The 14,705-nt window shown below is 46.9% G+C and overlaps 1 protein-coding gene across 1 annotated transcript in view; it reads left to right on the top strand.

Annotated features, from left to right (window-relative positions):
* LOC121008549 (lanosterol synthase-like) overlaps positions 1-14,705 on the top strand; it is a 111,339-nt gene that overhangs the window by 89,030 nt on the left and 7,604 nt on the right. The window contains exon 20 of the mRNA XM_040441176.1: positions 1,202-1,366. Coding sequence (XP_040297110.1) covers positions 1,202-1,366 — 165 coding nt within the window. The remainder of the gene's footprint in view (positions 1-1,201; positions 1,367-14,705) is intronic.

The following is a 14,705-nucleotide window of genomic DNA, read 5'->3' as shown; positions in this document are numbered from 1 at the left end:
ACAAATACATCATATAAACATTGTCTAATTGTAACAGCGGCTGCTGTACGCCGATGTTCCCCCGCTTATCGACGCGGTCCCGGGCGTCGTGCTCACTAGTGACCTGTGGCTGGTGCTTCCCATTTCACAGCTGCAGTCCTGGGCTCTGTTTCTGTAGGTGTGATTGCTTTTGAGGATTCCGCTCCACAGCTTCCACTCAGCTTTGGACACAGCATGAGTTGGGCTGGCTTCATGTTACACTGCTCTAAGGGTGAAGCGCATCACTCCCTGGGCTGTGTGGGTTAGGTCAGGTGACCTGGCTGACCAACCCTGGCTCTCCTGCAGGTATTTAAGCGGTTCAGCCCCCTTCCCAGATGCCTCAGTGTCAAGGTCCTTGTGTTTGCTAAGTTCCTGATACTCACATGTGCTCCTGACTTTTACTTCGTTCCTGGATTCTGCTACCCATCTGATCCCTGCCTGCTTGCCTTGACTCTCCTGTTGCCGACCCGGATTGCCTGATCTGTACCTGTGCCGCCTGCCCTGACCTTTTGCCTGTCTGACTCCTCCTCTGCCTCATCCTTTTGTCCTGCACTGTTGCTCCTTGTAACGACCTCGTCTGCCTGACTACGATTGTACTTCTGGTACCTACTCAGGTACCTCCTGGTCCCCCTGGACCAGCTGCCACTGGCTTGGGGATTGCTCTGAAGTAGCCCCTGGCAACTACCCTAATGGCTCAAGTCTATCCTCACCATCTGAGGCTCTAGTAAAAACCAGGTAGTTGCTTAGACACGCTCCCTCCAGGGTATAGCCAGTCTGTGGCACAGTGGGTTCACACCCGCTGATCCGTGACACTAATATCTTGGTCATTTAGTAAAGTGTCGTACTTTAGCTTTAACCATTTTGAATGTTTATTAAGGGTGTAAGGATACCAGTATTTTGAATGATAATCTTTCTTTTACCTTCTCACATTTTTTGATTGTTGTGGTTACAAAGATACTAGTTCAGGTCTAAAGAGCTTGCCCAGGACCAGGACTACTTACAAAACCTTGGCCACTGGGGAGAAGCATTCTTTGGTTCTGCTTACTGTAACACTGATTTAGATAGCAGAACTTACAGTCCCTTAATTCTACTTCCAAAAATTGTATAAGAACTAACAAACTGCTTTCATATGTCAAATAAATAGATTTTTGTACAAATACCTTTCCCGTTCCATACTCCTCAGTTGTCCAGAGGTCACCCGGGCCTGTGATTTTCTTCTCTCTCACCAAATGGAAGATGGAGGTTGGGGAGAAGATTTTGAATCATGTGAAGAGCAAAGATATGTTCAGAGTGCCAACTCTCAAATACACAACACATGCTGGGCATTGCTGGGTCTAATGGCGGCCAGGTAAGTTATATATTATTATGTAAACTAATGGTTTGCATTATACAGCGAAAGATGGCAACCCTGTCTGATGCAAAATCAGGTGGTGATTTTATTCCAGCGAGCATCAATGTGTTCTCAGCGGGGAGAGGGAAAAAAGCTGATGCCAGACAACTATGGCATCTAAATATCATTAAATGATCGGGCATGTTGTCCAATTCAAAATACTCAATCTTTCCTTCCCCCGAAGTAATTTATGACAGGAGAGTTGGCACAACTACCTACACTAAAGATAGTCAGCCAGTCCCACCGCAATCAGTCCCACTGATATTATGTGTATGGACATCTCTACAGTAGTTAAAGGGTTTGTGCCATAAACTACTTTTCACCCTACAGTGTATTTTCATTTATTAATCTCACTCCCATTCCTCCTTCATTATTTTATTTTTTTTAATTTACCTCATTTTAGGGCTGCACGATATATCGCAAAAGTAATCGAATCGCGATAAACGGAAAATGCGGTTTGGCGATTCGGCCGAGCCGAAAATGCCGCGATTATTATATATGAAGGGGCCCCTATTGATAAAAAAGTCCTCTGTCCTATTGATAACAGGTCCAGCCTCTGTACTTACTTTCACAATGAATGCACTGCAGCAACGAGCGGGAGCGAGCGAGGCAGCCGGCCGGCGCGTGACTGACGTCACTTAGTCACGCTCCTGCTTCCTGAATTAAGTGGGAGGAGCGTGACAGTGACGTCAGTCACGCGCCGGCCGGCTCGCTCTCTGCCGCTCTCTGCACTGCAGTGCATTCATAGTGAAAGTACAGAGGCTGGCCATTTTATGATAGAGCGGCGCCCAGGGATCTAAGTGCACTTACTATTATTCCTGGGCGCCGCTCCGTTCGTCCGCTGTGGCCCCCGGTATTTTCAACATTCAGAGCAAGGAGGAGGAGACGCCAGTGTCTCTCCTTCTCCCTGACAGCAACGCTGTCCAATCAGAGCGCAGAGCTCAGAGCCAGGGAGAAAAAGAACTCCCTGGCTCTGAGCTCTGAGCTGTGATTGGACAGCGCTGCTGTCATGGAGACGGAGAGACACTGGCGTCTCCTCCTCCTTGCTCTGAATGTTGAAAATACCGGGGACCACAGCGGACGAACGGAGCAGCGCCCAGGAATAATAGTAAGTGCACTTAGATCCCTGGGCGCCGCTCTATGCAGCCTGCTACTAGTTCATATTCTTTGGACCTATGAAAAGTCCTCTTTAATTACATTCATTGGTGGCGCAGTGTGCCCCCCCCCCCCCCCCATTATCACTTGCCACAAGTCCCCTCCCCCCCCCCTTCCCCATTGTTATATGGTGGCCACAGCGTCCCATCCCCTCCAGTGGTGGCAGTGGCAGAGTACACTGCTGGGGCTCGGATCGTTACCATGGCAGCCAGGACACTACTGAAGCCCTGGCTGCCATGTTCAGCTCCCTGCTGCTGTGTGCACAGAGCCCAGGGCAGCAGGGAGACATGTGAGATCCTATTCACCCTGATAGAGCTCTATCAGGGTGAATAGCACAAGGGTGTAAAAAGATCCAGGTTCTAGTCCCTAAGGGAAGAAATGGTTATTAAATAAAAAGTTTAAAAAAAACCACCAAAATACTAAAAGTTTAAATGGCCCCCTTCCCAGTTTTATATATTTTTTTTTACAAACAATAAAGAATAAACATATTACATATAGCCACGTCCGAAAAAGTGTGAGCTATTAATATTACAAAATATTTCCGCTTGGTTAAGGCCGTAATAGAAAGATAAAACTCTAAACCACGCAATTCGCCATTTTTAGTCACCTTGTCCCCCAGAAGATGTCCCTGGATGTGAGAGGCATGTGCTGCTGTATTCTCCTATATGTAGACCTGGCTCACTACTGGGACCTGCGTCTCATCTTCTCAAAGTCCTTTTTTTTAATTATCACTATATTACTATTTTCAATTTGGCGACTAAAAAATGTAATTTGGCTCCTAAATTTTTGTTGTTTAGTTTAGTTTATGTGCGCAGTTTAGGACACATGAAGGGACACATAGGGCCATGAGGGGGACCAGCATAAGATGCTATATGTGTGTCTTATGCTGGCCCCCCTCGTGGCCCCATGTGTTATAGCACACATCCCCTATAACAGCGTCCTCCACAGGTCCCCCATAACAGTGCCCTCCGCAGGTCCCCCACATAACAGTGCCCTCCGCAGGTCCCCCACATAACAGTGCCCTCCGCAGGTCCCCCACATAACAGTGCCCTCCGCAGGTCCCCCACATAACAGTGCCCTCCGCAGGTCCCCCACATAACAGTGCCCTCCGCAGGTCCCCCACATAACAGTGCCCTCCGCAGGTCCCCCACATAACAGCGTCATCCACAGATCCCCCACATAACAGCGTCATCCACAGATCCCCCACATAACAGCGTCATCCACAGATCCCCCACATAACAGCGCCATCCACAGATCCCCCATAACTATGTCATACCCAGCCGCGTCAGCGGCTCATATGGGAAAATCCAAGCAAATAGACCTCTAGCACAATTCCCTTAAAATATCGCATCGCATATCGTTATCGCAATTTTTAGGGCCCTAATCGCAATCGCACCAAATTCCCATATCGTGCAGCCCTACCTCATTTGTAGTTTTCTCTTATCCCCCTATGCTTAAATCTTACTTTCTCCCCCACTGCTGTCCCATAATGCCTTAGGGCAGTGAGATGTGTCCTGAAATCAGCAGATCATGTGACATCAACCATGCCCCTTGTTCTTACCAGTAAGGCTTCCTACATTATAAGGCTTCAATGCAGGACGTAACCGACAGCAACTGCAAATCGAAACAGATTTGCCACAGGGCAGTGTGCATCGGTTACGTCCTGCATTGAAGCCTTATAATGTAGGAAGCCTTACTGGTAAGAACAAGGGGCATGGTTGATGTCACATGATCTGGGGCTAATAACTTTTGAAAAAAAGGCAGTTTTGATAAATGGTGATATTTGGGGAAAGTGATATAATAACATATCTTTTGGGCGGGATACATTCATATTAGTATATTTTAACGCACACATGGCCTAACTAAAAGGGCAGGCAAGAATTGTGGTCTAAACATGAGGTGGGAAACAAGGCTGGAACTGCTTGTTATTGGGAATATCACTGGCAGAATAGAGTGCATAAGAGGACAGGAAGACGTCTCATCACCTGGCCGCGTTTATGAAGCATCTGCCTGTTTTATTATTATAATATGCTGTCTAGAGTAAAATGATTGGAGCATTGTGTTATATTAACATTGTTTCTTTTTTTCCATAAAAGAATAGCACAGATGAATGGAAGACACTTTGTAATATACCATATTAGAGAAATATACTTTCTTCTCCTTTTATTAGACTTCTGCTCCCCTTCCTCCTTGCTAACTCTCAATTCACAGATCAGATCTGTCTTCTTTGTAAACTCGCTGCCAGCTCACTGAGGGATTAGATTACATAGAAGTCTTTGAGGGTGCAGTAGTAGAAGAAGGAAGGGGCTATTGGAGTCAGGCAGAGGCAGAGGAACTGACACAGAGAGACTACTGGGATTTGTAAATGATTTACTGTCTTGAATTGTTTAGTTCTTCTGTGTAATGTCCTATTTTACACCTGCTGCTTCTCAAGGTGTGCTATAGAGCAATGGTCCCCAACCTTTTTTGCACCAAGGACCAGTTTCATGCAAGACAATTTTCCCAGGGACCGGGTGGGGGGAAGGGGGCGGGGTTCTGGGGCGGGGCTTAGGGGGTTGGCAGGGCTGACTAATTCATGCGCATAACAAAACACAAGGTGCATATTAAAATATATAACACTACACTGCGTGCAGAATTATTAGGCAAATGAGTATTTTGACCACATCATCCTCTTTATGCATGTTGTCTTACTCCAAGCTGTATAGGCTCGAAAGCCTACTACCAATTAAGCATATTAGGTGATGAGAATCTCTGTAATGAGAAGGGGTGTGGTCTAATGACATCAACACCCTATATTAGGTGTGCATAATTATTAGGCAACTTCCTTTCCTTTGGCAAAATGGGTCAAAAGAAGGACTTGACAGGCTCAGAAAAGTCAAAAATAGTGAGATATCTTGCAGAGGGATGCAGCACTCTTAAAATTGCAAAGCTTCTGAAGCGTGATCATCGAACAATCAAGCGTTTCATTCAAAATAGTCAACAGGGTCGCAAGAAGCGTGTGGAAAAACCAAGGCGCAAAATAACTGCCCATGAACTGAGAAAAGTCAAGCGTGCAGCTGCCAAGATGCCACTTGCCACCAGTTTGGCCATATTTCAGAGCTGCAACATCACTGGAGTGCCCAAAAGCACAAGGTGTGCAATACTCAGAGACATGGCCAAGGTAAGAAAGGCTGAAAGACGACCACCACTGAACAAGACACACAAGCTGAAACGTCAAGACTGGGCCAAGAAATATCTCAAGACTGATTTTTCTAAGGTTTTATGGACTGATGAAATGAGAGTGAGTCTTGATGGGCCAGATGGATGGGCCCGTGGCTGGATTGGTAAAGGGCAGAGAGCTCCAGTCCGACTCAGACGCCAGCAAGGTGGAGGTGGAGTACTGGTTTGGGCTGGTATAATCAAAGATGAGCTTGTGGGGCCTTTTCGGGTTGAGGATGGAGTCAAGCTCAACTCCCAGTCCTACTGCCAGTTTCTGGAAGCAGTGGTACAAGAAGAAGTCTGCATCCTTCAAGAAAAACATGATTTTCATGCAGGACAATGCTCCATCACACGCGTCCAAGTACTCCACAGCGTGGCTGGCAAGAAAGGGTATAAAAGAAGAAAATCTAATGACATGGCCTCCTTGTTCACCTGATCTGAACCCCATTGAGAACCTGTGGTCCATCATCAAATGTGAGATTTACAAGGAGGGAAAACAGTACACCTCTCTGAACAGTGTCTGGGAGGCTGTGGTTGCTGCTGCACGCAATGTTGATGGTGAACAGATCAAAACACTGACAGAATCCATGGATGGCAGGCTTTTGAGTGTCCTTGCAAAGAAAGGTGGCTATATTGGTCACTGATTTGTTTTTGTTTTGTTTTTGAATGTCAGAAATGTATATTTGTGAATGTTGAGATGTTATATTGGTTTCACTGGTAAAAATAAATAATTGAAATGGGTATATATTTGTTTTTTGTTAAGTTGCCTAATAATTATGCACAGTAATAGTCACCTGCACACACAGATATCCCCCTAAAATAGCTAAAACTAAAAACAAACTAAAAACTACTTCCAAAAATATTCAGCTTTGATATTAATGAGTTTTTTGGGTTCATTGAGAACATGGTTGTTGTTCAATAATAAAATTAATCCTCAAAAATACAACTTGCCTAATAATTCTGCACTCCCTGTATATAACGACTATATAAACTGACTATGGTCTCTGCTGCACTGGTCTCTGCTGCACTGTACCGTATTTTTCGCCCTATAAGATGCACCTAGGTTTTAGAGGAGCACAATAAGAAAAAAAAAATTCATTACACCTCAGGTCAGACCAGCAATCAGACCCCCAATGTTAATCAGACCTCAGATCAGACCCCCAATGGCTCAGATCAACCCCCAAACCTTTAGCCATCTATCAGCCCCCCCAATGTCAGCCATATGTCAGCCCCCCATGTCAGCCATATGTCAGCCCCCCATGTCAGCCATATGTCAGCCCCCCATGTCAGCCATATGTCAGCCCCCCATGTCAGCCATATGTCAGCCCCCCATGTCAGCCCCCCATGTCAGCCATATGTCAGCCCCTCATGTCTGCCCCTTGTGTCAGCCATATGTCAGCCCCTCATGTCTGCCCCTTGTGTCAGCCATATGTCAGCCCCTCATGTCAGCCCTTCATGTCAGCCATATGTCAGCCCCTCATGTCAGCCCTTCATGTCAGCCATATGTCAGCCCCTCATGTCAGCCCTTCATGTCTGCCCCCCATGTCAGCCATATGTCAGCCCCTCATGTCTGCCCCTTGTGTCAGCCATATGTCAGCCCCTCATGTCAGCCCTTCATGTCAGCCATATGTCAGCCCCTCATGTCAGCCCTTCATGTCAGCCATATGTCAGCCCCTCATGTCAGCCCTTCATGTCTGCCCCTCATGTCAGCCATATGTCCCCCAGGTCAGCCATCAGCCCCCAGTGCAAATAAAATAAAAAAAACACTTAACTCTCCTGCTCCTGGTCACCATCGCGATCCTCTTCATTCTGCTGTCGGCTGGCTGTGTATAGCGGAGCACAGTGTGAGGTCACAGAGCGACCTCACGCTGTGCGCAGCCCTGCACAGCCGATAGCCGAGCCGTGGACAAAGAAGCGGTGAGTACAGATCCTTCACCGCTTCCTGGTCCTTCTGTACTAATGAAGCGCTTCCATAATGGAAGCGCTTCATTAGTACAGAGTTAAAGACTGCCCTGATCGCCGCGGCCCGGCAAACAATCCTACAAGGCCCGGTCCTGGGCCGCGGCCTGGCGGTTGGGGACCGCTGCTATAGAGAGTTAGGAAGCAGAATCACCTATCTCTCCATGTGCAATATATGGGTAGACATGATGCCAGCTAATCTCCTCCTACTTGCGCGGAAGACAAAATGAAAATTACAGGCAGATTGCAAAGGAAAAACTGATAAAAATGGCAGATACAGTACAAGTTATATAATATCTGGATACAGTGTTATCCCACATGTACACCCACATTTATTCTGAAAAAATTACCTTAAACGACTGTTACACTTTAAAGTGTTCCTGACCTTTAAACATACTGTATTAATCAGCAGTACAGTGTGTGTACATAGGGAATAACGCTATTTCTCGTTAACGTCATTGGGGGACACAGCACCATGGGTATACGCCCAGCTACCACTAGGAGGAGACACTAGATATGAAAAAGGTTGTCTCCACCCAGGTGGGCTATAGCCCCTCCACAGGCACTAGGCTAATCAGTTTTAGTCTAGTGTCCATAGGAGGCAGACACCACCTGCTCTTCTCCTGCAGGTCTTGCTGCTACTTTTTTTTGATATTTCTTTATTTTTGTATCTTCATTTTACAGGTGCAGGTTTTATCCTGCAGCAGGGGGTCTTCATCATGGAAATCCACTTTAGTAGCACCCCTGCGGACGAGTACCTTGGTACCTCGCCGGTCACCCAGTCCCCTATTACTGCATTTGCAGTGGAGTACCGGTAATTGCACTCTAGTGCGAGTTTACCGAAGGGGTGACCCTGCAGCGCCCGAAGACGCCAGATAGTGAGTATGCTGCCTACCCTAGTTAGGGACTCCTTCCCTCCCATCCATCCATATTCCATCAGGGTCCCCTCCCCCCTGGCTGTCCTTCCTTTCCTCGGCCTCCTAATTCCTCTAGTCCCCGGCTTGTGCCTGGAGCAGGCTGCGCCAGTTCCCACCTTTTTCCTGGCATCCAGGATCTCTGTGTGGCTCATCTTCTCTCTATATGGGGGTCGCTATGACCCCCCCCTTCCCTCCCCCCTCAGGGCATTCCTTCTTCCCCTCCCCAGGTCCCGCGGTGTCCGCCCACTTAGGGGGCTTCATTTTCGGCTGCAGCATCTACTTTGGACCCCGGCTCCGGCTGTGACAAGGCCCATCTGTTTTCTGATTTTTTTTTCCCTGCCATCCAGGGGTTCTGTTGGGTAATTTTTCTCTCCAATGGGGGTCGCTTTGACCCTCTTTCCGTGCCTACTCTTTTTTGTAGCCTTTTGGAGCTTTTTTCCACTTCTCAGCACCCTGCAGCATCAGTCCGCTGGGGGTGCCTCATTTTCGGCTACCTACTCTAGCCTCCGGCTTCTGCCAGGACTAGGCCAAACTCTTTCCCGACATTCTGTTTTGTTTTTTCTAGGGGTGTTGCCAGAGGGTGCTTTCCCCATCTTCACAGTGCCCCCCCCGCATGTAGCGTTGTTGGTGGGACGTATTATCTTGGGCCCCTGTTCGGTGGTTCATGTTGTGGCAGGTACCCTTGCTGTGCTATTGGCCTGGCTGGCCTGCATGCAGTGACTGGATCCTGGGCTCAGTCAGGTTACCCTAAACTCTGTTCAGGGGTCACCTTCTCCCCACGTGGGTCCCTCACCTCTACCGTAGCCTGCCCCCATTCTCAGCTATAATGATATTATGGCGCTCCTCCCTGCCCTCATGCAGCAGTATCGGCCCCCTGCCCTGGAGTCTTTTGCTTCCTGCCTCGTTCCATATCAGGGGGCAGAGTCAAATAGCGGCCTAGAGTCTCCCCTCATAGGTCCCGCTCATCCCCTGCATCCTGGTTTCCTCCCAGGACGGGACTAGCACGGAGGGAAACGCCTCAGGTTTCTTCTGCCTCATCGGGGTACTCCTCTGCACTGGCGGTCTTTCACCATACAGAATCTCTCTGGGTGGTCAAAGACAAATGTCCACTGAGGAACCTCTCCTCTCCAGGGTAGGTATTCCCTTTAGTGGATTTTCAGATGGCACTTACCTGGTTGCACAGGTAATTATCCACACAGGTAAGTCCATTTTCTGATATATGGATGTCTGGCGATTCTTTTACAAAATCCAGGGTGCTGTACTTGCCCCTTCCGGGGCAGTGTTATACAGTATGCTAGTCACTACACTTAGAATGGTTGATTAACCATGGCTGATGTTTTTTTCCCTATAGTTGCTACATTTCATTTTTCCTTTGATAATCTGGCTATTATTATCCTCATGTGGTCCAGTTCTGTGGATCCTACTTGAGCCTCTGACTGGGTAATCCTGCTTGGAGTCCCTGTCCCAATGATACTTAGACCATCTAGCTGGCCGGTTCCCTCTGGGGAAGCTACTCATGGCATCTCTGACCGCACATGCTCTGTATGAAAGCTGCTTCTTTGGGCCCGGTTGGTACTTTTCCCTCCTGGGTCTCCATAGGCTTGTTTCACTCTTGAGATTCTAACCTCTATTCCCGTCTCCCCAGGTTCAGTTTGTTGCTCCGGTTTGCAATTTACATTTATATTGGCCACTTCTGGGATGGAGCTTTCCCTCGATTTAAGAAATGTTCCTCCTTAGGCTGTTTGGAGTCCTCTCTCTTCTACTCCAATATCTCTGAGACGAGTGTGTCCCCACTTGTATTATCAGGGCCAGTGACTGGTTCCTTTTTTCCTGAGACTTCATGTGACCAGGGATTTCTCTGGTCTTACATTTCACAGTGCTATTTTGTTCCAGTTTTTCTGAGGCTCGATTCTCGCCCTCTTTGTGTGGGAACCATGTCTTTACGTTCCCCTTCTCCCCCAGAGGTTGGCTGCTTTCTCTGGCAGGATGGGGTTTTCACCTTCTCATAGGTTGTTTCTCTTTTCCCACCTTACTTGTGTAACACCCCAGAGTTGTGTTACTACACGCCTCTACCGCGCTACTACAGGGAGTGCAGAATTATTAGGCAAATGAGTATTTTGACCACATCATCCTCTTTATGCATGTTGTCTTACTCCAAGCTGTATAGGCTCGAAAGCCTACTACCAATTAAGCATATTAGGTGATGTGCATCTCTGTAATGAGAAGGGGTGTGGTCTAATGACATCAAACCCTATATTAGGTGTGCATGATTATTAGGCAACTTCCTTTCCTTTGGCAAAATGGGTCAAAAGAAGGACTTGACAGGCTCAGAAAAGTCAAAAATAGTGAGATATCTTGCAGAGGGATGCAGCACTCTTAAAATTGCAAAGCTTCTGAAGCGTGATCATCGAACAATCAAGCGTTTCATTCAAAATAGTCAACAGGGTCGCAAGAAGCGTGTGGAAAAACCAAGGCGCAAAATAACTGCCCATTAACTGAGAAAAGTCAAGCATGCAGCTGCCAAGATGCCACTTGCCACCAGTTTGGCCATATTTCAGAGCTGCAACATCACTGGAGTGCCCAAAAGCACAAGGTGTGCAATACTCAGAGACATGGCCAAGGTAAGAAAGGCTGAAAGACGACCACCACTGAACAAGACACACAAGCTGAAACGTCAAGACTGGGCCAAGAAATATCTCAAGACTGATTTTTCTAAGGTTTTATGGACTGATGAAATGAGAGTGAGTCTTGATGGGCCAGATGAATGGGCCCGTGGCTGGATTGGTAAAGGGCAGAGAGCTCCAGTCCGACTCAGACGCCAGCAAGGTGGAGGTGGAGTACTGGTTTGGGCTGGTATCATCAAAGATGAGCTTGTGTGGCCTTTTCGGGTTGAGGATGGAGTCAAGCTCAACTCCCAGTCCTACTGCCAGTTTCTGGAAGACACCTTCTTCAAGCAGTGGTACAGGAAGAAGTCTGCATCCTTCAAGAAAAACATGATTTTCATGCAGGACAATGCTCCATCACACGCGTCCAAGTACTCCACAGCGTGGCTGGCAAGAAAGGGTATAAAAGAAGAAAATATAATGACATGGCCTCCTTGTTCATCTGATCTGAACCCCATTGAGAACCTGTGGTCCATCATCAAATGTGAGATTTACAAGGAGGGAAAACAGTACACCTCTCTGAACAGTGTCTGGGAGGCTGTGGTTGCTGCTGCACGCAATGTTGATGGTGAACAGATCAAAACACTGACAGAATCCATGGATGGCAGGCTTTTGAGTGTCCTTGCAAAGAAAGATGGCTATATTGGTCACTGATTTGTTTTTGTTTTGTTTTTGAATGTCAGAAATGTATATTTGTGAATGTTGAGATGTTATATTGGTTTCACTGGTAAAAATAAATAATTGAAATGGGTATATATTTGTTTTTTGTTAAGTTGCCTAATAATTATGCACAGTAATAGTCACCTGCACACACAGATACCCCCCTAAAATAGCTAAAACTAAAAACAAACTAAAAACTACTTCCAAAAATATTCAGCTTTGATATTAATGAGTTTTTTGGGTTCATTGAGAACATGGTTGTTGTTCAATAATAAAATTAATCCTCAAAAATACAACTTGCCTAATAATTCTGCACTCCCTGTATGTCCTAAGAGCCTTTATACTGTCATCAGATATAATTTACATTATGTCTTCCAATGTGCATACAAAACCATGTTAAAAGCAATTGTTCATGTAATTTGCCTGGTTACCAGTAGGTGGCAGCAACACATTGGCAGGTACCAGTCACAGTTTAGTGTATCTGAGCTGGAATGGATTCCAGCTTAGCTCCCCCTCTGTGGAGAGGTGGACTGTTCCCAGATCCTGGAGCATGGGTGGAGAAGGAAGTTAGAGAGGAGTGTAGCCCACCCCCTGCTAGGGGTAGAGTGTGTGTGTGTGAGGAGTTCCCCTGCATAGAGAAGACAGCAAGGACCTAGTCTCGGCTGAGACTTGGCCATATACCCAGTCTGACCACCTTCAGCTCTGCTGGATGAGGAAAGCAGAAACTACAGACAAACTCCAGAGTTCCAGGAAGAAAGCCTCCCCTGAGAATCCATCTGTGAGATAAGTCCAGAGTCCTAGGAGAAGCCACTTCCTCCTCAGCTAGTCTGTCCCCATACAGCAGAAGGTACCAGATAAGTGCAGAAGCTAATCTTGCCTCAATTTCACAGCTACCAAGTAGACATTTTATCCTGCAAGCTCCCCATTTAAAGCAGAAGTATTCATTACTGCCAATTATTGACAAAACCTGCTGGGACCAAGAGACCAAAGCTGTATACTGCTTGGATACAAGTTATGTCAAGTAATACAACGTTTGAACTTCATCTAAAGGTCTGGTCATCATTTCTTCTGCAAAATTCCTCTATTACTCCTATCACTACACTAAAATTTATTGCAAGTGAGCCAGGAAGCCAGGAGTCCGGCTGTACCCAGGTAGTAGACACCATGACACAATTATCACTATCCTACAGAGACATTATAAGCCATTACACCACTCTGGCATTCCTAATATGGTCAAAAGAGGTTTGTGGAGAAGGCGATGTGCCTGTGTAGTCACGCCTTGCCCTGTGAATGTGCGGAGATCTGTCAGACTGGCTGCACATGTCTGACTTCTTGGTTTGTTTTGATTTGGATTGGAGCTGGATCCACCTTCCCTCAGGTGTACTGGGTTTCATTGTTAGTGAGGCTATTTATCCCTCCTTGCGTATCTCTACTCCACTTGTTATATTCACTCCTCTCATTTCCACCACTGTTGTCGCCCACGTCTTTTCACCCTCGTTTTTAGGATACCTGCTTTCTGACTGGTTTTCGTATGGACCCCGAAAAGGTCCGGACGGTACTGGAATGGGACCGGCCTGAGAATCAGAAAGCTCTGATGCGGTTTTTGGGTTTTACCAATTACTACAGAAAATTCATCTTGAATTATTCCACCATTGTAAAACCTTTGCCAGATATGACTAAAAAAGGCGCCGACTTTTCTGTCTGGTCTGATGAGGCATTACAGGCCTTTTCTGCTATTAAGAAATGTTTCGCGCCTGCCCCCATTCTGATGCAACCTGATGTGTCTCAAGCGTTTATCGTGGAGGTTGATGCATCAGAAGTGGGGGTCGGAGCAGTTCTGTCGCAGGGTCCATCTCCTAGCAAAAAACTCTCGGCCGCTGAAAGAAATTATGATGAATTATATAGAGAGTTGCTTGCCATTAAATTGGCCTTTGAGGAATGGAGTCATTGGTTGGAGGGGGCTACTCATCCTATTACGGTATATACTGACCACAAGAATTTGGCTTACTTGCAGTCTGCTAAGCGCCTGAATCCTAGACAGGCTAGATGGTCACCGTTTTTTACTAGGTTCAATTTTGTCGTCACCTTTCGCCCTGGGGTTAAAAACGTCAAGGCAGATGCGTTGTCACGTAATTTTCCTGGGGGGAGTGATTCGGAGGATTCCACTCCGATTTTGGCTGATGGGGTGGTGGTTTCCGCTCTGTACCCCGAGATGGAGATGGAGGTGTTGGGGGCCCAGGAGGAGGCTCCTGATTCTTCTCCTCCAGACAAGTTGGTTGTTCCTGCTGAACTGCGCTACAAGGTGTTCAAGGAACATCATGATACGGTCCTTGCGGGACATCCTGGAAGCAAATCCACCATAGATCTTATTTCCAGGAGATTCTGGTGGCCAGGGTTGTGCAAGTGTGTGGAGGGTTATGTGACAGCTTGTGAGATTGTGCACACGTGAAGGTGGCTCACACTCGGCCTTCAGGATCTCTTCTTTCTTTATCCATCCCGTCTTGTCCTTGGACGCATTTGTCCATGGACTTTATTACAGATTTACCGTGTTCCTCTAGGAAAACTGTCATTTTGGTGGTAGTGGACCGCTTCAGTAAGATGGCCCACTTTGTACCGTTGCCTAGCTTGCCCAATGCCAAAACTCTCGCTCAGGTTTTTATCAATAACATTTGTGAATCTACATTCCCTCTGATGTGGTGTCGGATAGGGGGACACAATTTGTTTCCAGGTTTTGGAGGATGTTCT

This window comes from Bufo bufo, chromosome 7, assembly GCF_905171765.1.
Source record: "Bufo bufo chromosome 7, aBufBuf1.1, whole genome shotgun sequence".
Taxonomy (NCBI): domain Eukaryota; kingdom Metazoa; phylum Chordata; class Amphibia; order Anura; family Bufonidae; genus Bufo; species Bufo bufo.
The sequence above is the reverse complement of the archived record's forward strand: the minus strand, read 5'-3'. Positions and strand labels throughout refer to the sequence as shown.